Source organism: Diadema setosum, chromosome 9 (assembly GCF_964275005.1).
Source record: "Diadema setosum chromosome 9, eeDiaSeto1, whole genome shotgun sequence".
Taxonomy (NCBI): domain Eukaryota; kingdom Metazoa; phylum Echinodermata; class Echinoidea; order Diadematoida; family Diadematidae; genus Diadema; species Diadema setosum.
This window is the reverse complement of record NC_092693.1, coordinates 22,359,664-22,387,078: the sequence shown is the minus strand read 5'-3', so window position 1 is coordinate 22,387,078 and position 27,415 is coordinate 22,359,664. Positions and strand designations below refer to the sequence as shown.

Here is a 27,415-nt window from a genome sequence, read left to right as displayed (position 1 = left end):
ATTCAGGATACATGTGTGTCTAATGTTGGCTGGGTTAGTTAAGTTTGAATATTCAGGATGTGTCCCAAATCATTTCAACGTGAGTAGTACCCCCATTCCACAGAGATTTCTTCTCATCGGTCACTCCTCGGAAGCAAAGTTTGTTGCTTCGGGCCAACCATCAAAGTGTATCAGATCTCAGTCAGATGAATCCGACTTGTGATGGTCGACTATCAGATCAGTGTCAGACATGTCGCGCGTAATCCTCATTGGATGATCTTGCCTCATCAATCACATCCTGCATATCCGACACTGACCCGATTGTCAACCAACACAAGCCGGATTCATCAGACTGCCATCTGATACACTTCGGTGGGCAGCCAGAAGCAACAAAGTTATTTCCAACAAATGACCGATGAGAGAAAATTTCTGTAGAAGGATCTTAGTGATCAAATCTTTTGTCCTATTTTTTCTTTCAAAAATAAAAATATTACAGAAATTAATTCTACAAGAAGCAATATATATCTAGGGTTCATCTTTGCTTTGGATAGGACAGTCCCACCAGAGCACATACCTGTTTGTCTACTGGCTTGGGAGGACCAGACTTTGCTGGCCCAGCTGCCATGGGTCCTTGTTTCCGGACCGGAGGCCGGGTCTGCGGGTGGGGCTCCTGCCGGGCTTGGCCCCTTGGTGGTGGGGACCGTTCTGAGGGACGATGCTGCTGCGGTCGTTGGTGCGGGTGCTGCTGAGGGCGGGCTTGCGGGCGGGGCTGGGGACGTGGTGGACCTCGTGCCTGTGCACGGGCTTGGGGTGGAGGCTGCCCCTTTGGAGGTTGTGTAGGCCCCTGCTTGAATGAGCCCCTGCTATAACAGAGAACAGAACAGAATGAGAGTGAAGGGAATTTGCTTCATCTTGGCACAGGACAAGTAGTATCATGTTTTCTTGACAAAAGTCTCGCTAATACATACTGCTTCTCATATGACCTTTCCTCAGCTGACAGAGAAAACTTTATTTGATATCTACGCAGAATTATCATGCAAAAAATACACAGATAGACGAATAAATTAATATGCGTTGGCGTAGCACACAGTCCTCATATTCATGCACTAAAAACTTTGTGCAGATATGTAGAGAGTTACATGTAGCAGAAAAAAATCAAAGTTCTGCTTATTGCTATTGACAAAGTGCCCTCACCCCCTCCCCCCCCAAAAAAAAAAAAAAAAACAAACAAACATAATAATGAAGGTATGAAATTGGAGCATGATACATGCAGCTTACTGGTAGTATCATGAGGAGACGGGGCAAGATTCCTAGCCATTTCTACTCCCTTCCAAGACAATACAAGTGATAACAGATAAACAAAGAAAACAAGCAAAATACAAGAATACAAAATATCAGGCTTTCCCTGGTGAGCTTCCCTAAGTTGCCAGGTTGGAAAAAAATCAAAATCAAAATCAAAATCACATACGGGATGGGTTTGGGCACAGGTTTGGTTCCAGGCCTCGCAGGGCCAACTTTGGGTCTGGTGGCCGGGGGCGATCGACTCCTGCTCTGGGATGAGGAGCTGGAGAAGGAGCGGGAGCCAGCTGACTTCGATCGTGAGCGCGATCTGGAAGAGTGGGAGTAGGAACTCCTTGAAGAGCTCCTGCTGCGGGAGGAGTAGGACCGGGACCGCGAGCGGGATCCAGATCCAGACCTGGACCGAGATGAGCTAGAAGACAGGAAAAATCGCATAGTTTTTCACTTTGCTGTGTGAGTATTCAAAACTTTCACATTTTCCTCTCTTTTCCTCAAAAGTACATTCATTTTCACTCTGGTAAATCTTAAGAATCAAAAAGCTCTTTGTTCTACCCACACCTTCTCCCACTTCTGTATGTGTGCCTTTTGCCCTCATCAATCTGAATTTATTATGACAAGATTACAGAGCTCTTGTAACAGCAGATGTCAATAATTCTAAAGCAATACACAATACCTTTCCAACAGTAAGACCAATAAGCTACTACAGCTCAGAAAAGAAAAAACCTTCAGTCATATTGGGAATGTGTATACACATGAGTCCCAGAACATACATATTTCTGTTGTAAATTTCACTCATTTACTCCACTACCATTACATCATCATGGATTCTTCCTTTTTTTTTCTTCTTGTTAAGAGATAATGGATGAGTGAATGAATGAATGAATGAATGAATGAATGAATGAATGAATAAATATAAGAATTGACTCACTATGATCTGTCACTGTACGAGGCTGATGAATTTGATCTTGACCGTGGTCGTCGACCAGCTCCGGCGCCTGCCTTGCCCTTCCTGGCAGGTGACTTGGTCCTGGCCCATGGGTCCTGCCAGGAGTCCGCCGGTTTGTTCTTGGAGGACTTGACAGCTGCCTGCTGTGGTGGCCCACTGTCCGCCATCATGGGCTTTTCCCGCCGCGGCTGGTTCCTCACTGGCTCGCGGCCGCGGCGCTTCTCGGGGAAGCCTCCCGGGCTGCGGCCCCTTCGGAAGGGTTGCTGCTGAGGGGGCTGGCGTTGGCGGCTAAACTGCTGCTGTTGTAGCTGCTGTTGCTGCTGTTGCCTGGCGCGGCTGAAGTCGTTTGGTCTGCGGTCACCGCCCCGAGGTCTCTGGTCCATCATTCGTCTCCTTGGGTCATTGAACTAGTGGGCACAAATTAATCAAATTACCAGTTTTCATGAACACATCAGGATACTTTTCCATCTTTAATGAAATTAAGAAAGTTGCCACACACATAAAAATACATAAATCTGACTTCAGAACTATGAAGTGTCATTACAAGAACTTAGTCATTTTGACCCTATCAGTGAAGCAACTGAAGAACACAATCATGATGTCACAATGTCAGTGCCACACTTTTCTCCTGCATGCCACAATGTTCTTGACTAGCATCATTCCCTGGCCATAACTAGTCAACCTAGGGCAACCCACAGGGTTTGTTATTATTTATCTTCATTCAAGAACACATACAAACTGGACTGGATTTTAAGCTGGTGTGTACATGATCTTGTGAGCACGTTCACTTGCAAGTGTTTTTGATTCCCATGCACTAAAATCTTCATTTCACTGCCAGTCTCAGAGGCAGCGTATGTTGCCCTTTAACAGAGGGGACAGCAATAACACAGTCAAAAGATTACACTAGTCTAAACTGAGCCAAACCAGGGAGATTGTATGTCCAAGGTAGGCATGGGACTAAATGAACCATTCTGACCCCGCTGTCATATTAACCTGATGATTCAAAGACGATTTTCTATGTGCACGTAGTAGTGGACAGAAAAAGCAAGAAAATGTCCCATCCATAATAAATCAATACATAGAGACTGGGGTAAATCCTCTCCTTCCAGCTTCTTCAGGGTGACAAGGACAATGAACAGACTACAGGAAGTTGGGGGGGGGGGGGTGGTCACTCAGCACTCACGTCTTGTCGAACCCTGTACACCTGTCGTGGAGGGGAAGGTTGTGGCTCCCTGAACCCATAATGCCTGTCATAAGGGTCTGGCATCGGATAGGGGTACATCATAGGCTCCGGTGGGTACATGTCATCTTGCCTGCATAAAGATGGCATGGAAAGGAATACACAATATGAGCTAATATATGAAAGATTCCTTTTGACATAGTATATCATACCATTTCCAGGACTACAATGCATGTCACTGCACGGACAGATTTTTCTTGCTTCAGAAAAAAAAAATCATCTTTTGAAATCTCTTTTATACCCCTCAGCTCTAAATGAAGCATGAAAAAACAACAACAAAGTAGGCAATATCCAGAGATAATAAGTGATGACATATGTGGAATACTGCTTTCAAGGCTGCCACTATGTACTAGCAATTCTCTGAATGCCTAAAAGCAAGAGTAACCACATTAACCCTAGTATTCGGGAGGGCAAAGGAAAAACAGACTCAAATTGTGCATGTGGAAATAAAGCTCACACAAAAGAAGCCATAACATACACAACTAGAAATGTCGCTATGGCGACTGGTATGCCTCCTACATAATGCATGATTCTCCTAATAGGTATATAGTACGTCTTGACAATGTGTGATGACAGTTTAACATAATTAGAAAAATATCAAAATGACACAATTGTCACAAATGTGTTGAATGTTCACTTTCCTTGAACTAGGTTTAATTGGATGGATGGCTCCATTTTCTAAGAGAGCATGTGGGGATTTGAGGATTTTTACTTGACTTTTGACTCTTTATATCAAAGTTTTATATGCATGTTAATTGAGTAATTTTCAAGGGATGGAGAAAAAGTATAATTTCAGTATTAAACAGTAAATTGTTAGCATCTTAACCTGGCCTTTGACCCTAATATTCCTAAGAGAATTGCTGTCAGGCAGAACATGCATAAATTAGTACTAAGTTTCATGATACCTTGAGTCACTTTCGAGATATCGAGGAAGAAGAGAAATTTACTACTTTCACAAGAACTTTTGACATTTTAACCTGTGAACTTTTTGGTGAAAGACTTCCCAGAGAATCTCTATTGTGTAATACATGTATACACTTAGTTTCAAGAAAAATCTTGCAGGCATTGCAAAAATATGAGGTTAACCTTGACCTTTGACCAATGACCTTTGACCCCATGACCCCCAAATTCCCTAGATAATCACTTCCAGTCAGTACATGCATATGTACTTAGTTCCATGAAGATACCTTGAACTACTTCCGAGATACACATGGAGAAAAAAAAATGAAATTTTAAAATTTTCACTTGACCTTTGAACTTTGACCTCATGACCCAAAACTCTGTGTAGAGAATCTTCATTTGGTAGTACATGTATACACTAAGTTTCAAGAAAATACCTTTGGGCATTGCATAGATATGGAGGAAATAGTGAAATTTTGAGCATTTGACCTTGACCTTTTGACCTTTGACTTTGAGCATGTGCACCCAAAATTTGATAGGCACAACTTCGCCCGCTCATACATACACATGCCAAGTTTCAGTAGGATACCTCTAACGGTTTTTGAGTTACGCTGTCCACAAAATCGATTATGGACGGACGGACGGAAGGACAGACAACCCGAAAACATAACGCCTCCGGCGACACTTTGTGGCGGAGGCATAAAAACAGTTCATGCTTGCTGGATATTAACAAAATTTGCCGCGATTAATGGGAACATTCTATAAAGTTTTCTATAAAGTGCTGTTATATGTTGAGTGTTACAGTGTACATGCTTGAAACTTACAAATAAATATCATCCGGTTCGCCTTTGCGTGGAAAAAACTCGTTCTCCTTGTCAAAGTCGTTCTCCTCATCAATCATGTCCCCAATCGTTTTCTGCTCTTCAGGAAGAACTCCTTTCTCCTTCAGCTGCATGGCTTTCTTCCTCAGCTGAGGGCAAGAAATGTTTCACGACATAAATGATTACCATCACTCAAATGGCATAACTGTGAATCCAACCATCTTGACTGCTGGTTTCATCAACAACCAAATAGACCATTTTCCACACAATCAGTCATGGATATTTCCGATCCTTATGCCTTTAAATGAGCATATTATTGCACTTGCTATCTCCACTTTACCTAATAGGGAGTTTGCTTAAGAATTGCTGTTAACTTGGTCATGTCTCGGACAAATTCCTATGAGTACCCTTCATTAACTGTGTAGCAAGAGAAAGCTTGAAATTTGAATGCACATGCAAGACATGTGTTCTACTATGATGAATTGAATCCACATGTACTCCCTCATCACTCTTTCAAAATGTTAATCACACTTTGAAACCTAAAACTTTTATGTGATGCATGATCAAACAATGTTTCTATCGCAATACTTCAGGTTTGTGGAAATGACTTCTTCTTTTTTTTTAATGTATAACATAAAGTGAAGATTTTTCCTTTACAATAACACCATGCTGACCTGTGAATCCATCCACTAAATGTTAAAGGCATTATTTACCATTTGCAGATGAAACAAAAACCCAGCTTTAGTGCTTCAAAATAATTCTAAAATGTGAATCAGGGATAGAACAACGAATGCAAAAACATTAAATTATATTCAAGCATTGTTGAACATACAAAATGTGAACAATAGTTATAATAGAATAAACCGTGTACAGTTATGGTTTGTTGAGAAAAATAGTGATATCTCCTTATATTTTAGGCTTCATTGCACAATTTTTAGACGTTAGGATGTTTTGTGATATAGCCGACCTACATGTACACATATGCATCAAATAATTCAAACATTTTTAAATCACTGCTCCCAATGGTAAACAATACCTTTAAACACTGATTATATTCATTACCTCCCGTGCATGCCGCAGACCTCTCTCCCAAGCACTTTCCACTCTCGGGGCTTCCTCAGGAGGCGGGGGTAGAAACTCCAACTCTTCTTCCTGTAGGGGTTTTGCAATAGCACACTGCATTGACACTGTCTTAAATGAAAATCTTGCAAATACGCCACATTTTTTTTTCCATGGTGGGAAGCACTCAAAGCAAAGTAGGATCACCACTTGTCCTTGATCGACTAGGATGCAAGCTAGGGACTGATTCAAAAGTTACAAGCAGCCAAACAAAAGGCAGCATAAAATGCTGAGAACATTGGCACCTCTGATACAGTGAAACCTGATAAATGTAATATATTTTGCTTTATTTTTCCACTTCCAAAAAAAAAAAAGTAAATAAGGTTCTCATCAAAATACGAGTAAGAGTACTTAAAGAACACATGAAAACTACTTGAAAGAAATTGGATTATGTGTCCATACACAATGTATCTTAAGGTACAGGGGGAGGGGAGAAAGGGAGAAGGGGACAAAAAGAGATAGCCTGTAAAGGAAATCAGTTTTAAAGATAAACATATTTGGGGATTTGTGGGGGTGTGATTTCAGGAAAATGGGGCCTTGTTTATCTTTAAAGAAAAAGTTGAGAACATGCCCATTGCACAAGGGCACCCTATAAGCAAAGTGAGGAACTATCAATTGATGCTGTCACCAGCTTACCTCCGGAAGAGGGAGCTGCCTCTCTTGGGGTGGCGGTGAGGGGGGTTCAAGGGGCTGTCCAAGGAGCTTGGCCTGGGCATTGTGCAGCTCTCTCCTGTCAATTAGAGAGTAGTTCCCTGTGGGGGGACAACACAAGCACAAAATAACTCAATACGAATGAGGGCAAGAAACAGCCATGTTAGTATGACAGTGATAATATTCATTCTTTTAATACTATTAAAGGGAATGTATCGCGGGGAGACTATGTAAAGGTTTGGCAATGCCAGTAATGAGCACTTCAAAAAACATTCACACTACAGGCTCCTCTAAGCAGCCCATTTCGAAGAAGATTATTGAGCGGTTACAGACTTCTTTTGCCTAACCTCCTAGTTCACACGTACAATTTTTATCCCAATGTTCTTCACTGCACATATTTTTGGAGGGGCAATTCTATTCTAGCAGGCCTTCACTAGTCATGGTTTTTTGAGGTACCACAAATGGGCAGTGAATGTAGATCGATTCAGTCCGAGAGAGCCATAATATCTGCCGTTCAATTTCCCTTGATTATAAATTTGCATTGGAGAAAGGTGGGAGCTTAGAACAGTTCTCAGAACACTTCTTAGATTAGCTCTCACTGAGATGTGCATTCACAATACCACCGAAGAGACACTACCTTTGTCGTTGACACCAGGATGAATGAAGCGGCAAGACCCTCCCCAGGTGCAGTGGCCTCTGGTGTAGAAGCGGCAGATCGGTCTTGTTTCTGGCCTCTTCTTCTCATTGGGGTCCTTGACTTCCCCTTCCTCCATGTCATCATCCTAAGTAAGGAGACATTAGGGTCCAAACTAAGACTCAGGTGGCATTTACATCAGCAAGAATGTCTTAAAATCACTTGAAACAAAGTCAATTGATGAAAGTCATGCACTCGGATGCTTGTCCAGCATTAGAAGATGTACCAATTCAATGTACAACTTCAGCAGTAGGTAAACAAGGTTTTGCAGTTTGAATGAACTTATCCTATTCCTGTCAAGGTAGGGGAAATATACATTGACACAGAGTGGACATGAAGTAAGCTGTATTACAGAGAGAGCTCACAACATGTATTCTTTAGTTTAAAGACACACAAAAAAATTCTGCACAACAATGTATACGATGTAACATTGGTGGTATTTTTTTTTTTTTTTTTACATTAGTGACTGCAAGTCATGAAAATGTTGATTTTCCTTCACAAATTTCAGCCTCAGGTCGGCATATTGCACATACACATATATAGTGACAACATTATGATTTTTTTTTTGAAATTATTAACCCAATGTCTCCAATACAATTTGGGGCTGAGGCATAATAAATTATCAAATTATTCCTAAAACAATAGTGAAGGTGCACTGTGTCCAAATCTTGTAATTTATAAAATGCATCTTGTCATAACCTGAGAGCGATGCCAATTCCCAATTTTGCTACCATTGAAATACATTCAATTCAGTGGATATTCCATTAAATGTTCCATTTTGAAAATGAGCACTTGGTAAGCTTTTGAAGCAAAGTGCATGCAAGTATGTAAAAAACTGCCGAGAATGGCAACTTACATCAAGTTCTCCATCTTCCCCTTCTTCATCATCTTCATCATCCTTGACCTCCCCATCTCCTCCCTCATCGGCTTCCTCCTTAATCACATCTTCCTTCTCCTTCTCCTCAGTCTCTGATGCCTTCTGCGCTTCCTCCGAATGCCTCTCTGCAGCCTCCTGCTCCGCGTGGCCATGGTCCTCGACGTCCTCCTCGAAATCGAGCTCGTCCCCGTGATCCTCTATGTGGTGCACTTCCACGACGGCTGCCTCCGCACGATCGCGCCCCGCCACGGGTTTCTTGTCGGAAAGATGCTCGGCTGGAGGCACACTCAAATCTAAGAAGTCTTCGTCCTCATTGTCTTTACTGGGGCTGCTCTGCACTACTACTGCCTCTGTGCCATCATTTTTATCTTGCCTACCAATAGTCCTGTCAGCATCAGTACACACAACAGGGGTATCAGTACTTCTAGCATCTTCATTGTCTTCACTTATTGTCCCAACATTTTCAGCAGAGTCTCTTGACAGTCTGTCCTCGTTTTCCTGCTCTGCAATGTAAGCACCTTGGTCTGTGTCATCTACCTCCTCACTGGCAGGGTCACGACCTAAATTTGTTGGCTGGTCTGTCCTGATTTCTCCTACTAAGGAGTCATCCTGCCTGCAGTCAGGCACATGTAAATTCGAAAGGTTTTCGCCATCATCAGTGAGTTCTGATGAGGCTCCAACAAACAGTGACTCCCTTTGGTCTGTCTGCTCAGCGTAACTCGGAGATTCTCTGGTTGTACTCTCCGGGAGGCTGCTGGCACCTTTTTCCTCTGTGTCGCCTGTTTCCTCATCATACTCGCTAGACTCTGGACTAACAGGCGTTGCAAGATGCTCATCAACATCCTCCTCTCCTTCCCCCTCAACCATCTTGCTTGGTAACCTCTGCATCACTTCTTCTTCTGTCTGCGACTCGAAGTCAAACTCTGCAGTCTCGCTAGTACTATCAGCTGTTCCTGGACTCTCAGGAGGAGGGCCCTCTGGACTGCGCGGCCCCGCTCTCCTCGACGCGTCACTTTCCATGAGTCCACTCTCTCCATTAAACTCCTCATGACAGGAGTAGTACAAACTCTCTTCTGCAGCAGCAGATGCATTTGCAACATACTCCGAGTCATCATTCCCTGACATGTATTCCATCTCTTCTTCCTCATTCATCCCGGCTGCACTAACCCTGGACGGCCCCTCCATCGCTTCATCCTCCATGTCTTCCACACTCCTACAATCCTCACTTCCCTCTGAATCTATTCTCTCATCCATCTCCTGGAGGGTCACTCTGGATGTGTCTGCTTCATCCTGGGACTGAGAGTCTTGGGAGTCCACCAAGCTTGACTGGAACTCTTCCCTATCACTGTCAGAGTCCAAATCCCTGGTGAACCCACCATCATCCATGATCCCCTAGCAAATTCCAAACAGAGAGAGAGAAAAGGTAAAAGGAATTAACATCTGGGATTCAAACATTCTAAGATTTCGGACTTGCATCACAGCAGCAACAACTGTCATGAATACACAATGTTCTTGAAAGCAGTGAAACATTCACATCAAGCCAAACAGTCCATCAGGTAATAAAATTCAATGTCATCTTTAATTGAGTAAAAAGGAGTGTAACCTACATGTAGCACATGTAAAAAATGCACTTCACACCTTTTGAACCACAAGACAGATGACAGAGAAAAATATTCCCTTCTGCCAAACATGGCATTTGCTTTGGAGATGGATCTTACACTTGTAGGTCACATGTCATGAAGGCCAAGTAGTGAAAAGAGAGTGGAGTATAAAGCTTTTTATTTCTGCTGAAAAGCAGTGCTCAGTACTGGACAGATCATGCCCTCATCGCTTGTAAAAAATACAATTTACAAAACTGTCTTGGTCTTTGACTGAATTTACATCCAATCTATGTGGCAGACAGGTTAGTGAAGCATTCCATTTGCATTCCTTAGATGTAAAGTGCAACATCTTAACCCGTTGAGGACAAGGAGCAGGTGTCTATGGGAAATGCGTGTTGTAGCAAAATCAAACCGTCCTCAGGTTAATGATAGTTTTTATCAGGTACAGGTCAAATCCACAATTCTGCATGTTCCTCTGATTTCATACTGTACTATAGAAGTTAAGGTTATTTCAGTGAGAGGCATTGTCATCAGTTCTTGACATGGATTATTTTTGCCAACTGTGGTCACAAAAGTTTCGCAACATTGCAGTGGTCTTTTTGCAGAGAGCTGGTAAGGGGATATGGTACATGTACATTGTATTGGATGAGAGCAATCAATAATGGGACTGAAAGTTTGAGAAGGGAGCTAAGTTGACACTGAAATGTCACGATAGAGTTGAGTGTCGGGTTGGCTAAAGTAAAGTATGACCAAAAACTCATTATTCCTGGCATACTAGCCATTCCTCCTGTCACACCCTACTTGCCCTAAGCTACATTTGTAAGCCAACATACAATTGTATGGCACTGCGAGCGAGCAGGGTCACATGTTACACTGACTTAGGGTATATTGTAGGATGAAAGAAAGGAAGAATTGCTATCAACATCGCAACTGCAACATATGCAATGAGTTCTTAAGTCTTACTTCATTTTGGCCAAGCCTTAACCTGACACTCAACTTTGTTGTTGTTACAGTTTGACCTTGATTATCCTGCCTCCATTTATCTGGCTGTATTATCCGGATGCGTTCACGCAGTGAAGGTCTTTTTTTTTTTATAAAAAAAATGAGAAAAAACAGTGACTTTAAACTCAATTAAAATTTCTACAAAACTCACACAATTTACCTACAATATTCCCAACAGAACTAACATAAATTCACACCACATTATCATCATAAAAGTAAGCAGTCATGATCTATCGGGACTACAAGTTTGCGCAGGCTAGCATAGATTACACCACCGTTGCGGGGTACGCTACCTGCCTACACGTAGTTGCCAGTGCACTGGGACGGCAGCTTGGACGGCAGCTATATACATTAACATTGTGTCTCCCATATCCCACCAATTCGCTTATCCGGATGAGCGCCGGTCCCGACATGGCCGGATAATTGAGGTCGAACTGTACATTGTACAATGTACATGTACAATGTACTTACTTGCAGCAGGCCTACACTCGAGTCTTACAGCTGTACATTAGTTTAGTTAGAGTCTACAGCTTCAACTCCCATTCTCTTCTAGAACCTTCACCCCTAAATAATAATCGATCTCATCCAATCATAAATGATGATCCACATTCTCTTACAATATCATGTGAAGTAAAATTGGTACTATAACGATACAGAAATATGCAACGCTGCATATGATGCACCTAAAACAATGTAGCGCAAGCCGCCACTGATTCAACCACAAAGGTGTCCAAAATTTGTCCGCCTGCTACATAAACTAGAAACCTATATATTTTTGCGCACAGTCAACCTTGGTGTGTGTGCTGATACTTGTAACATTAACAATGTCTGACTGGCAAATTAGCTTGACAGTGTTCTGCCTTCATAACCACGTTAAAAAAAAAAAAATGGGTTCTGATATTAATGGTTTATCGCACATGACATGCTAATGACATAACATCACACCATAACAAATTAGTCAGGGCAGGGTTTAATATGGTGTCTATATTATAATAAATACTGAATAGGTTGTCTACTGTATGGTAAGGGTACCACGTATCGGCAGGGTACCTTGACATCATCACCCTGTGTATCATGGTTGTTTGCATATAGAACGAAAATGTACATGTGGGATTAAGCGCCATATTAAGGCTATAAAAATAAATAACGAAGAGACGAAAAACAAACTTGTAAACAAACTAACCAACGTAACTAAACATGGTGCAATTACACATCCGCCAACTAAATTGCAAACACGACACACGACTGTGAAATTCATGTGTATTAGTTACCTATAGAGGGAGGGGGTGCCAATCTTGAGGTACCATTTTAAAGGGACTGCACAGTATTGGTTGAGGTGGATATTCATGTTTTGAACATTCCTAAGTGATATAGTGAGAAACCTCTTAAGAAATATGAAAGAGCATGTAATTTCAAGAAGGATTCAACATTTATTTGATGAAAATTGGTTTTCAAATGGCTGAGATATCCAAAAAAGTGATAATAATAAAAGGCGACAGGCCACGCCTTTTATCAGGATTTCTTGTTTTTTTGATATCTCGGCCATTTCAAAACCGATTTTCATAAAATAAACTTTTGATACCCCTTAGAATTGTATGCTCTTTGACATCTCTGAGTGGTTTCTGAATATCTCGCAAAAACATTAAAAGCTAAATCCTCACCTCAACCAGAACTGTACACACCCTTTGAGCCACGTGAAGGAAATGCATCGCACACACTAAAATAGCGTTATTTCAGTACGGAGATTCAGAATCAGTAAGATGGTCACGAGATTCGAAACTGCAGTATTTAGGGCACCTATAGCATGCGTCTATTTGAGGCAAAATTTAGAGGCAAAATTTAGGTGAATTTGTTTTATTCTTTTGAAATAAACTAGCTGAATTTACAGTACAGATCATTTTAGGGTGGCGATAGGTGGTACCCTCACTGGGTCTCAGCTCACATAATCTTACCGACCATACCTACTCAGCTCTACACATTTCACAACTTACCGAAAATGAAGATTTATGCAGCATGTGCGAACGGTACATCTGATAATTGGCAGTTCACGCGATCTGAATGCACTTCTAAAGGTCACGCTGTCGACCGTGCTGCTACCAAAGAGTGTGCGCACGCAACAGATCGCTGCACTTCCAGCCACGCACACGCACACATAATTTGAATTCTGCAACGATGAACCTCGATGGTCGGGGATTGCGCTAGAAAGTGCAATTTTTTGTTCAATGGACTTATCGTGAAGGCTCTCTATGGACTTACATACCTTCTGTAATATTTAAGAATGCACTTTACGTGAGTAACGTACAAATGTCTATAAGCAATGTATAAATTGGTATAAGCTTTGTAGTTGTGTTGTGGTTCCCCACTTTGATGGCGAGGCTCCATCTGTCTGACGCTGCGCTTCGCACTGCGTCTGGTCGGGCTACTTTAAAGCTCGCCCGACCAGACGCCGTGCATTAGCACGGCGTCTGACGGTGTGTGATACACATATCTACTAAATCCATACACATATCTACAAACGAAATTGTCATTTTTTTGTTCCACGGACTTATCGCAAGGGCTCTCTATGGACCCGGTGTGGCGAACAATGCTTCTGTAATACAAGCATGCATTTAATGTGAGTAACGTATTCTGTTTTTAGAAGAAAAGTATACATTTTCACAAGTTTTGTAGTTGTGTTGAGGTTCCCCACTTTGAAGCTGCATGCCTCGCCTGTCAGAAGCTGTTTTCGCACAGTGCGCGTAATAACAGCGTCTGGTCGGGCTAGTCTGAGTAACAAATATGGTGCAGTAAATTCAAAATAGAGTCGGCCCCCCGGAATCCTAAGAATACGTAGTGTCCACACCGTACAGCCCTGTCGCGACTTGTGTACAGCGACAGGGCTGTGTATAGTTACTTTAAAGCTAGCCTGACCAGACGCACGCTGTGCGAACCTTGAACCTTGGGCAATTGTGCACTTTACGGCGCTATATTATCGGTGTGAGATTTTACCCTAATCGAGCAGTGCGTGCGAATTTGAGTACCTATCAGGCACCACGGGTTCGACAGCATGTCTTCCGGCACTGTACTATGTGAATGTGTGTGAGATTTCGCATTGGGATGCAGTGTGTGATGCGTCAATGTGTGTGTGTGTGTGTGTGTCCGTGATGAAAGCTCTTACGGTACGCCACATGATCGCTCCAACGCCCTTCCCTGAGCGGCGTGGCGTGATTGAGTGCAAGCAGCTAGCAGACCCTAGACAAATGGGAACGCAATTAGTGGTAAACTTCCGTCCTTCAATCACGATTTTAAATGAGTGAATTCTGCCTTGGCAAAATTATTCTGTGAAATAATGATAAAAACCCCCAAAATCTTATCCCGATTCGTCAGTCTGTTAGTGTTTATTAGGCTCTACAGTTACCGTTTAACGAGCCTGACCAGACACCGTGTGAAGTGTGTGTATTGCTACCGATGTACAGGCAGTCACTACATGGACACACACACATGCACAAGCCTCGCCCGCGTGATTGGTTTGTGCGATTCGTGATGGGGTTTAGAGCGGCAGGCATAAAAATATTCACGTAACTGTTGTGGCGAGCTGGCGCAAGCTAGGATGTTAAAAAATGATATTTATTGTCTCGCAGACTACTGCCAACTTTCTCACACTTTGTGCCATGATCATGGCAATATTCTGCGATGCAACATTGTATAAATCATAAAATGTAAAGCTCGATAATCAAGCAGCGGAGAGCAAAGGCATGCAAAATCGCGATCAGAGTGTTCGCGGAGGTGTACACTGTAGTCAGCTCCGCAGAAACGCATTGAGTGCAGGCGGGCTTTTATAGAGTGCCCTTATCACTCGTCTAACGGTGTTCCATACAGCAAGAGAAGCTCGCCAGCTTCTCAGTGCGTGGTGTTTCTTCATGATCATGGGATACCGTACGAGCTGAAATTTTCGCGGTGGTTTTATTTTCGCGAATTTCGCGAATCGCCTTTGAATCGCGAAAATAACAACACGCGAAAATAACAACGCGCAAATAAGTAAGTTCAGTTAGACCCTCGCAACCGCGAAATTAACAACACGCGAAAATGTCCTCGAAGGACCAATTCGCGAAAATATCTGTACGCGAAAATTTCATCTCGTACAGTATCACCTTGGCATACAGCGAATGAGGTACCGATAATACTTAGGGCCGTAAAGTGCACAATTGCTGAACCTTGAACCTTGAATGAAGTAGACTAGTATCTAGACTAGTAATCCCTTTCAGCAGTTCCTTGAAACTATCCCCGGGATGGTATTACGTCGTGCGTCAGTGAGAGGTGACATGGTGAAAAGGATGATTTTAACGGTTAAATGTCACTAATGTGTAATGACAATGACCAATCCAATGTAGGCCTACAATAAAATATAAACTAAATAAAGGTAGGGGTCCCGAACGTCAAGGACATAGCATTCAGAAATTGGACACCCGCTTAATTACGTGTTAATTAATCCGCACCATCTCGTACGTACGCGTACGTCAAAATGAATGAGGTGTCAAATTGCATCCGCCGCCATTAAAAATGAAATGAATCCTCATAAACTTACCACAAATTCTACACGTTCATCTCACTTTCCTACCCCGATATGCAGCTATGACAAACTTTGTACATTGTAAATCATTATTACGGAAAGACTTGCCTAAACATGATGTGGAAGACGCAGAATATTCCAAAAATATATCCGAGTACATGCTGACTGTTGACCTTCAATCGATGACCATGCTGAATAAGTGATTGCGCAATGCCTGGCCCCGCCCTCCCAAGGGGCCCCGTGTTAATCCTAGTAGCGGGCGCCCCACACCTTCTCACTTCTTTGGCTGGGGCCCTGTCAACGGTACATCAAAAAAATCCAATTTGTAGTGGAAATGACAGACATTTGTCCCCTTTATTTATCTTTTCAGCCACTTATTAGATTGCTTGCTTTGATAGAGAGCTATACATAAAAAAGAATGTAGCATATGTTACTGTTGATTTTACGCGATTTTAACATGTATCCACATTTGCAAAATATTTTTTATGATTTTTTCCATTCGGTTTGGGCCCCAAAGGCCCTAGCGCATTTTGGCGCAAAGGAAAAAACCCTTTATTCATGAGATGATGTCATGCAGGTTCTGTTAATAGGCGGAGCTAACGCCGACTGAACGCAGGGGTATAGTCTTTGGCCAAGGCAATTACGATAATTATACAATTAATACACAGGTGAGAGTGCGTCAATGAAGTTGTAGCGCACTCGAGGGTATTTACAATTGTGAAACATGCACGATCGAGGCGAAGCCGAGTGCATGTTGCACTACATTGTAAATACTCGAGAGTGAGCTGCATCTCCACTAATTATTTGATTTATAAAATGGGTCGAAAACTAACAGAATTTTTCATGTACCTTTGTGGGTCAATACCAGTCAGCTACATGTAGCACTCGCTCAAAAGTCAAGATGTCCGAAAATGTTCGTCCCAAACATTTACGCATGTCGCACTCGGAAATCCCGCACATATACGTAGGCCATCGCCACACATGTTATGCACAAGGAAAGGCCGGCTGGCATGGCACGGCAGCCAGAACTAGAAATGAATTAAGAGAAAGGTCAATGACAATTTGACAATTGACAACTGACAATGACAATGACAATTTAATTTATCTCATGTCACCCAATCAGGGTATTGGAGATAACCATGTGAATTATACATTTGAGATTACATATCGACAAAAAAAAAAAAAACAAACAAACAATATGAAAAAGTACAATGAAGGTACCTGTACATAAATTTACTGGGGAAAAAAAAAAAGTGTAATCTTATGCAATGAACCAAATAACCAAATAATTAAAAGTTGTTTGTCTAGAAGTTGTTTACAGGATTGACAGCGCGTACTAAGTAGCGCGCGACGCACTTGTAACAACTGCGCATGCAAGTATAAGAAAAATCATGAGCGCGCACGTGACTCATTTCAGCGCTTCCAATTGGCTACATTCTTGAATCCATTATATAATGCCATTTTCCCCATATGCACACGCGTACGCGTACGCACGCTATACGTTACACACGTTTACTATAAGGCTACGGGACAGCATGCAAGGCTCCCCACCGTAAACTCTGTATTCCAATTTAAATGATCTCTCCTTTAAGAATTCTAACCAAAATTGATCTAATTGTCAAATATCTAACAAACTATATTCATCTGCATTGCTTGTAAAGAACGCAGTACCTGTTGTATGCAGGTACAATGTACTCGTATTTGATCGCGTGTTATCCCCACGCACCACGTCGGGTTTGGTTTATGCTGTAAAACGAGGAATTTTCGCGTGCACTTTAATTTCGCGAATTTCGCGAGCGCCAAGATTCGCGAAATTAAAATGCACGCGGAAGTCCTTGTTTACACTATATGCATTGAACGCCAGTGGCACTTCGCGAAAATTTCATGCCACGAAAAAGGCTGTCGGTTCCAATTCGCGAAAAATTCATGCCGCGAATATATCATGTTTTACAGTAAGTACGTACGCGTACGTGTACTCTATGAACAGGGGGGCATGTTCAGTGCTGTAAAGCGATCGCGCTGTGTGCGTGACTGCTTGGACGTGGCCTATGACATGTGTGTTATTGAATTAAACTGATATGTGCCTACCTTTGCTTACATATATGCAATAAACATAGACTCAACATCACATAAGCCCATCATAAACTAGAAAGAATTGAGGTTGTATAAAGCTATACAAAATTATCGTTTTATACTCTCATTACGATGTTCCAATCGTAGGCATATATTCATGTGACATATTGCCGAATTTGCATACCACGATTACCATATACGGCACCAACTTCATTCATATTCGAGTTTGAACTTCATCAGGATTTCACAGTTAATTGAAACTTAATACTATTGTAAGTACAAAGAACATTATATGATATGAATAAATGATACTTCCAATGGAATATATGTGCTGAGTTTACCGTCAAGGTTCAAGGACATCAAGAAACCACGCCGCGCAACACATTCGTTCTCTCTCGATCCCATACAACGCCACGATACACCTCTGCCTCTCTTCTACTGGCAGAGCAGAATTAATCCGTAGCTGCAAACCTTTCTGTTAGAAGTGTTAATCAGCATAACTTACTGCTAGAAGACCTGCCATAAATATGAATATAGATACAACATAAACAGACTAAAAAATTGAATGGTCTTCTTACCAACTGTCACGGCGACATGGACCTTTTTCTGCTGAAGAGAGGAAGAGATTTAGCGTGTCACAGTACTCTGTGAATAGAGCGTGCCTTCTGTTTCACAATGCGATACTATACGTGGCGTGGCGTGGCAAGGGACATTAAACAGAGAATGGCCTTGTTTTGATCACGAGGAGGAGAAAGGCCTCCTGGGTAATATAAACAAAACCGAGAGAGAGGTGTGAGAGAGAGAGAGGGGGAGAGAGATGGGGTGGGGGTGGGGGTGGGGGTGGGTAGATTGTGTGTTGTGCAGCAGTGAAAGAGTGAGCTCTAAGAAGAGGAAGATTGAATTGAAGAAGAAAGCAAAAGGAGAAATTGTACTGCAGAGATAACAATATATGACTGTTTTCCTTCAAACAACATATTTTTTAGTGTTCATGGTTATCTATATAATAATTTCGTTTTATTTCAGGTATAGGGCTATTATACTTGTTATCTTAATTTTCATACAAATGATTTATTGTGTCATATGATTCTGTTATGTTTCTGCATGTCACTATTATTTTTGGAACGAAAATAAAAGATTACTCATACTACAACGGTATAGAAGGTGAAGACATAATGTCATTTCTCGCGTTATTTCAGTGTTGTGTCTCGTGTATGATGTTCGGAAATATTTGATTGTGCATTGTGTATTGTGATATAACTCATGCATCTATGTTGACAATTATTTTGTACTTTGGCGGGTGTAGGCATACATGTATCTTTTATATACACCTGAAGCACTTCAACTCAATATTGATACGCAGCTTACAGCTGCGCTGCCCCTTGAGGCCATAGTGTTCGTATTTTCTATGGCTTTCCAGCCTCTCTTGCGATAAGAAGTTAAGACGCTTAAGCTCAATCTTAATTGGTCATAAACTTGACCTCCCAAGCACACAACAAAGGCCTCTTTCAAATTTTGTAATCCCCTGTTGTTTGAACCCGGCTGCTGGTAGCCTTGGCGTGGGAACTATGTTGTCTTTTGCGATAACCTTGGCTTGAAAAGCTAGCCGGAATGCCATGCTGGTATATGATAGTCACTGTACTTCTCGAACGCCAGCGTGATAGGATCACCAAATCTCTAACCTCGTACATATCAAAAGTCGTTATATGCAGTATTACACTTTTCAAAGCCTCCAATATTGGTAAGCTATACGTGTTTCTTCTATTTTGCATTAACTTGTTGGGTGTGAAATAAGTTAAATGATGATGTTGTATCCGCTTTCAGTTACACAATGCTTTTATTATGTTTGAAGAGTTTCACATAAAGTTCGAAATTTCCTGCTACTTGCTGGGATTTCTTCGTCATCAGAATTAACATTCAATACATTATTCTAACGTCTTGATATATTACAACTACAGTGTATTTCAATTACCCTAACATCTTGAAGATGAACTATGCAATTTATGCAATTTGTCTTGTAATGTTGCTGTGAAAGTGACATTTCCGGCGTATATAAACACAAATAACTTTTGCGGTAACTTTACAGTATGTCGGTCAAGGTTGATTATTCTATATATTATGTGTGTGCTTTTGTCATGTCGGTATAATTTGGTAGTAGATGGATATATTTTATATTGAAATGAGAAGCAGTGAGTTAGCAAGCATAGAAGCAGCGTAGTCTCATTGTAGTGGTCGATCCTTGTTAGCGTATACACATCCCTATATTATATTATTTTGAACTTGCAAAATAGTCTTTTAGAATAATTGGTCTCTCTTGCTAGATTCGTATTATCTTCGTTTTCAAACTTGATATCGTGTGCTTTTTTATCTGTTTGTTTCATTCCAGAATTTTATTTATTGTCCTTATGTTCACCTGCTGTTCTTCGACCTTTTTTCGGCTTTTGTTGAACCACTTCGAGTGATGAATTCGTTTCGCGAACTCTAGATAAGTTAAACGGTTGATTCATCAGGTTCTTTTGTTGGATGTTTTGTCGTATATAACATGACCAATACTCCTCTTTGATACGCGCTTAGCGAATCTGAATCGCGTATAAAGCGAAGCAGCCGAAATAATCATCATTGACTCATATTCAAACACTTCGAATTCGGTCTATGCGAGAAAATGAGAATGGTAAAACGGTCACTAATAAGTCTTGTAGTTTTTTTTTCGCTGAATTACCGTTTCGAAGCATATTATTGTTCGGGTTTTTTTTTTTCAGAATAATTTATTGTTATTTCGGGAGAATATGTTTGCGATAAAGCAGTTCAAAAATGCGGAGGTATAATATACCAGTGTGACGCTGAATTGTTGCTGTGGCCAAAAGTATTCTTCCTCAATAATTGGCTGATACGCAGGTAGAGAACCGTGCATCAATTTTGATTTTCATGAATTAAGCATAGATTGTGACTAATTCCGGTTTTTATTGTTGTTGTTGTTGTTTTTGTTGTTGTTTTGTTTTTCTTTTGTTTTGTTTTGTTTTGTTTTGTTTTGTTGTTGTTGTTGTTGTTGTTGTTGTTGTTTTTTTTTTTGTTTTGTTTTTTTTTTGGGGGGGGGTTATACACCAACACTAACAACATCAATCTTGGTTGAGCGCACTTGGGAACTGCCCCCAAGGCCCTGCCCAAGCCCTCTTTTCACCCCGTAGGATCAGGCGAGGAGTTAGTTCCTGTATTTATTGTCATATGCTTGCAGGTTCACGTGGGCAGGGAGGTGACTGTTGCAGGCTCTTTTCTTCACATTACTAACATCTTCCTTCTGCCAATCAGAGTCTGTGACTTTTGCTTGTTGCTCTTGGCTCTTCGGTACCAGATAAATGGCGAGCATTCCTCTGCAATTCAGCTTCAAGGAGCTTCGTAGGCCCTGCGATGTAGCTTCTGTTGGGAGAGAAGAAAAAAGGCGGGAACAATGATGCGGCCATACACTAACATGCATGACACACACACACAAGGAGAGAGAGGGAGAGAGGGAGAGGGGAGAGAGAGAGGGGGGGGGGGGGAGCACACTCCTGCACACACTCGCTCGTCATCAATCTCTCTTCACACATCAGTCTGTTATCTTCTCTTCCTCTCTCTCTCTCTCTCTCTTCCCCCTCCCCCCCCCCCCCTTTCTCTCTCCCTCTTCCTCTCCAGCGGCATTGTTTATAAACCTCCCTGGTTTATATTACCCATCAGGCCTCTCTCCCGCTTGTGATAAAGGCAAGGACTCTCCCAAACATTCGCCATTTTGTATCTCCCATGCGCTTGCCACGAATATTAGAGAACTGACCTGAAGCGATCCAAACAGCTTTCATCAGAAGGGATTCAGATTTTATGTTCTGGGCGGCATATGCAATTGGTAAGAAGACATTTCAGTTTTCTATTCCTTTGATGTTCATACATGTGATGTGTATTATGTCAGTATAGTAGCCTAAGTTACATCAGGCAGTTTTCTGATCATAGAATAGCTTGACCGAAGATCGGTTCCTATCTTGTTGTTCGTTGTTGCCGGGAATTATGTTCCGGCCCGGGGAGGCATCACGAAATCCCTTCCTTCCTATCTGAAGGAGAACCGTATAAGTAGAAACAGACAAGGAAAACAAATTACAAAATCCCCCCAGACAGACGGATTTTCCGTCTACATATAGATTCAAGACAAAAAAAAATCCGTCTTTGCGGAGTTTTTAATATTTTTTTTTTTTCCATTCTCGGCTCTCCTCCGCCTCCTTTACTAGAGTAGAGGGGCTTGTATGAATGAAGCGAGACGCAGCATTCTCCGCGGACGGATCTTCGGACGGAACATTATCCCGACGACCAGATACAAAAACGATCTTCCGGTCAACAGAGATCAACTCTGTTTAATACGCGTACGGGCAATACTAATTCCAAACGTAAGATGTTTGGTATGTAATAGCCATTTATAATCATGGATTAAGGGCTGGAATATTAAACACTGACAAATAGAAGTGATGCATATGAATCATAGTACACAATGAAGTAGAGGTTACTACAAGTAGTATCCTTTCTGAGGGGAAATCTGCGTGAGTTCACGTATTATTGTTGGTATGGTATACATTGTATCACCAATGTCCCATGCAATGCTCACTCGAGGTTATTGGAACCATGGCTTGCTCCTGTTATTAGGCTTCAATGTGCTGGTCATGATAATTATGCAAAATAAGCAAAGAAATCTTCAACCAAAACAATTAACCATTGTTAAAGACGGAACTTGACTTCAGTGCATATTCAATGCAGCCAAAACCGGGATGCTTTTGTCCCCTGCCCGAGCTATCCCATCGGAAACGCTGCTCCGCGCACGGCACCTGTTGTATTAACGGTGTCAGAATGATCAGCTCCACCCTTCCAACTTTGATTTTAAAAACGTTTAAGATATCCCATAATGATTCATTATATGTGTTGTCTGTTGTATCATCCTAACATTTTTGCAAAAACCTAAAATATAAAGAGATATCAGTATTTTTTTTTCTCATTAAACTGTTGGCGGTTTAGTCTGGAAACTTTTTCTGTTGTTCACATTTTGTATATTTGACAAAACTTACATGCATAACATCGATTATACGGAATTTAAATTTTACAATAGTTATTCTATCCATGCATAATAATTCACATCTAAAAAGTATTTTGAAACACTAATACCGCGGGGGTTTTGTTTCATCTGCAAGTAGCAAAGCCACGATTTATGACCATTAGATCAATTGAATGAACACCAAACATTTTGTCCTTCCCCCATTCATTATTTGGAATTGATGTTGAGTCTAATCCCCCTTAATGAATGTATACCTTCTCCATGCCAAAACTAATCCCTGTTCAACTTCAAGACCCCGCCCCATTGTCACCTTCATTTTATGTTGATCATTGTGTGTTTGAATAGGGGCTGTATCGAGTGAGTCGTACTTTTCAAGTGTACATGGGATTTGACGCTCGAAGTTATACATGATATTAGAACTAGAAGAGATTTGATTAAATACTTAAATAGCGAATGTGTGTATCAGAAGTCATTCTGCAGCGTAGTATAGGAACCTGATTCCAATACGCAACAATAGTATTTGAGATTAACTCATTATACGCGATAAAAGGATTTTTTTTTTCATATTGACATTCTTTTGCTTTGATAAGCATATTGTGTGAAAAACAAATGAAGTTTCGTTCCAAAAATGGAGGAAATAGCTGTACATTCGCATTAGTATACTATTCCCCGATCCTTTGCGAAATCAGTTTCCATTATATGATATATATATATATATATATATATATATATATATATATATATATATATAATGTATATATATTAATATTTATAGTTATTTATTCATTTTTTTTTTGATAAATTGTAGATATCTCAGCACATTAACGTTTCCACGACGATCTGCCATTGGAAGCACAGACGCACCAGAATTCATCGCCTGGCGGGAGGATGGACTGCCCTCCGTAGCCTCATCACTCCTGCTGCCGTCAGGCCCTGGCTGAAAGTCACACCCTTCAAGGCGAGATGACAGATCACAAGCAAGCCGGAAGGACAAGTTTGCATCTATAGGCAGAGTTATAACACATTTCAATTAGGGTGCATTCAAACGGTATTGCATATACAAACATTTTCTTGTCTTCCTAATAGATTTTCTTTGTGAAGAATGAAATTGTATAGGCCTAGTCATCGGCGATGCTGATTTTAATGATAACCAAATGCTGACACACGGACAATTTAATCAAAACATAGCTCTGTATTTTGGTTGTTATCCATGGAGGTTACTTTGAAACGTTGAATTGTCACACAAGTCCTACTCAGAAATTATGAGGACAAGATTTTTTTCAGACTGATACTAGTAATAGAAGGCCTTTTTACATGACTATATGAGTGCAGATTTCAATATAACCGTTCTTCATTATACCTCCCTACAATGAGGGTAAATATTGAGGCTGTATTGCCATTATCGTTTCATATTTCTATCTTGTGAAGAAAGATAAATGGAGTATAGTGCTAATCTGTCACGTGACAAGATTTCAAAAAAAAAATCGAAGTTCATCTAGCTGTAATCAATGTTGCCGGTGCATACCATCACCAGTTTCGTCGTTTCTTGTGAATAATATAAAGGGGTACGGGGCTTGTGTAACAGCACTGAGCAACTCGTACTAGCTTGGGGCAACCACAACTCTAAATATAGACTCGATACTGTCAAAAACATGTTTGTACTAAGGGAAGCAGAGGAATAGGTCAGGAGGAAGTAGAAGGTGAGGAGAGAGGAAAAAATGGACGACGGAACGTCTTGCTTGTTGACTAAAAATGAAACTTTCGCTACACACACAGCTAACTGGCCAGTCAGTCCGGAAGAATGACGCACGCACGCAACACAAGCACGCCGATGCGATGGACGGAGGTACAGTGAGCAACGGACCCGATTCACCCGCACACAATTGACTTCGGCCAGCCTGACAGCGAAGTAATATGGTGCTTCGTACGTGGTAGCTTTGCCCGTGAAATTCAACTTGAAAATTTGATTTAATTTTCAATTTGAGCTCGTACAGATATAGTTCAACTGTAAACAACTCATGACGTGTTACATTTGGTTCTTCATATGGTTTCTTTCTGACCATATTGATGATTTTTCTTGATTCGGTCATCGTAAACCCGTCCGTAGTTAATACTGCTGATGCACGTAAACCAATGCTCTTACACTTGCGCACAAGTCCCCAATCCTTCATTCCGAGCATCAGTTGTCATACTCTGGAAGGGTTCACGATTAACCAAATCAAGAAAAATCTTGATCTAGACAGAAAGAGATCTTTTTATGAACCAAATTTTGCAAGTCATAATACGGCAACGACTAAACAACATCTGCACTTATTCAAATTGAAATTGCTTTTCATTTTTAAGTTGAAATTTAGGGGCAAAGCCACCACTTACGAATCACCAAGTCCTATCGCTCAACAGTGTACAACACACATCTGCAGCCGGAACATGCTTCACGTTCGACTCGCAGTTGGGTTACTACTACGAAATGAAGATTAATTTTCACATCCACCGGTATGGGCTATGAGTTTACGAGAAAGGTCGGTATAAAAGAAGAAAATTGCCGATCTGGAATACTTGGTTACAATGAGGAGTGAACTGTAGGTACCGAACTATGTCAATTAATCTTCATTAGTATTGCAGAAAAGTAAACAAACGACTTCGATCAAGATCAATACCTGACATAGCTCCGCCCATAAGTCACGTGAATTGGCCAAATCTGAACACCGATCTCGAGCACGTAGCACGCGCGAAATCTAATTAATATTCCAATCATTTGGTGCCAAACTGGTGTCAGTTTAACTCGGAAATTTACGCTTTTGGGGAAATTTTACCGTGAAAAAGACGAATTTCGGCAGTTGGAACGCTGTTGTGTACACAGGTAAGGTATCATTTCTGTAAAAAGATTGTGTTTTGAAAAAGTGTCGGCGTACCTAATAAAGGCAAAGCGAAGCACAGCTTAGGGACTGGGCTGTGTAGTCGTGTACATTATAGGAGCCCAGAGCTAGTTAATTTTACTTTAAAGCTACAATTCATTCTGCAACGCTTCTACTAACGGTACCTGTGCTATCTTATCTTTCTAACAAGGTAATTTTATTGGAGGAAGACGGTAGTATACGTGTACGGCCGGTGCTAGTGGTGCCTTTTGGACGAAACAGCGAAGCCGAGCAAAGCAAAGCGAAAAGAATGAACACAATACGTGTACTGTAGTACCACACATGACAGTACACTCTACTACACAGCAGAGAGGCCCAGGCCTACTACAACTTCGTACAAGAGTCAAGACATGTTGTTTGGTGGTCGTGCTACTCAAAGAAATGTAGTTCACTTAACATGTTCATTGAAGTTAAACGACTGAACATATCCCAAAGCCATCAAAAAATAAACTCACACTTCACAGGATGAGATGTAGCCGGGGAAAATCGTTAGAAATTATCTATTGTCGAGGAATCACGCGTCACACTTTAGTAATCATGGACGAAGCGCAGATCTTGCAGTTTAGCTAGCTATGAGTGTCACACACAACATACACACGGTGATGAAGAGCTATAGCGCCATCTATCCGTGGTTACTGGTCAGGAAGCCTGGTTTGAGGAACGAAGGAAGATTCATCCTACATCGATACATGGGTCATGCAATTTATATTGCAATACGGATATGAACGAGCGTAGAAAAGCTAACACATTCATTCACGCGGAGCACTCCGTTTTCTATGATCAGAGCATAGGTTATTCAATTCCGATGCTATTATTTTTTAGTGCCCCAAATCATGTAAATCAAAGTTTTGAGAAGACGGATCTTTAAAATGGTATAAGCTAATTTTGATGAAAAGTTTATAAACTAATTACTAGTATGATAAAAGTTTGTGCCTTGATCAAAGAGATTTTCCCCAGTGTGAGGAAAAATCTCTTTGGCCTTGATTTATTGCATGGCATGTACGCGTAAAACGGCAATGCCTGAGAACAGGGGCTTAGATTCTAAATTAGAAGAAGCAGTGGCGATTACGGCGCTTGCCAATTTACCAATTCGCACACTTTAGGCGGTTTAATGTACAGCCTACTGTCCTAGTTGCCCATTTTTAAAACATGAATATATAGCAGAATGATTTTGTGACAGTGTCTGATCGGGGGACGCATGGGGCGCGTGCCCCTTTAATTTCGTTGGTTTTTTTTTTGATAAAAGAAATTAAAAGAAAGAGTGTGCTCACCGGGTGCAAGTCCCCTTTATTTTATTTGTTTGTTTGTTATAAAATTATGTATGAAATCGCAAGATGCCCATTATAGTGGGACCAGAAAATTTGCAATTTGCACTTTAAGTTGTTATTATTATTACTTTTATATATATATATATATATATATATATATATATATATATATATTTTTTTTTTTTTGTCAGCTGATTAAACCCGGAAGTGGCACCAGAAATATAAACTGCTTTGTGCACCGCTGGATCCGCCCCTGTGTGACAGGGTGCTGTTCGTTATTCCGAAGGATATTCCAAAGGTTCGTTATTCCGAAGGTTCGTTAATCCGAAACACACAAATTCCCTATACCTAGAGGTTCATTAATCCGAAAATGAAGAAGGGTTCGTTAATCCGAACATTTGTGGCGTTATTCCGAAGATTTG

General features: G+C 41.1%; 1 protein-coding gene across 3 annotated transcripts in view; it reads right to left on the bottom strand.

Moving 5' to 3' along the window:
- LOC140232950 (uncharacterized) overlaps window positions 1-26,286 on the bottom strand; it is a 35,179-nt gene extending 8,893 nt beyond the window's left edge. For 2 of the 3 annotated variants that reach the window (XM_072313060.1, XM_072313062.1), the window contains exons 1-10: window positions 26,181-26,286; window positions 8,506-9,918; window positions 7,593-7,737; window positions 6,941-7,056; window positions 6,248-6,337; window positions 5,189-5,334; window positions 3,408-3,537; window positions 2,207-2,631; window positions 1,448-1,690; window positions 554-842 (exon numbers count right to left, since the gene is read on the bottom strand). In XM_072313060.1, the coding sequence (XP_072169161.1) occupies window positions 554-842; window positions 1,448-1,690; window positions 2,207-2,631; window positions 3,408-3,537; window positions 5,189-5,334; window positions 6,248-6,337; window positions 6,941-7,056; window positions 7,593-7,737; window positions 8,506-9,912 (2,991 nt within the window). In that variant the 5' untranslated portion in view covers window positions 9,913-9,918; window positions 26,181-26,286. The remainder of the gene's footprint in view (window positions 1-553; window positions 843-1,447; window positions 1,691-2,206; window positions 2,632-3,407; window positions 3,538-5,188; window positions 5,335-6,247; window positions 6,338-6,940; window positions 7,057-7,592; window positions 7,738-8,505; window positions 9,919-26,180) is intronic. The other variant, XM_072313061.1, reaches the window with a different exon arrangement.
- Between the last annotated feature and the right edge of the window lie 1,129 nt (window positions 26,287-27,415).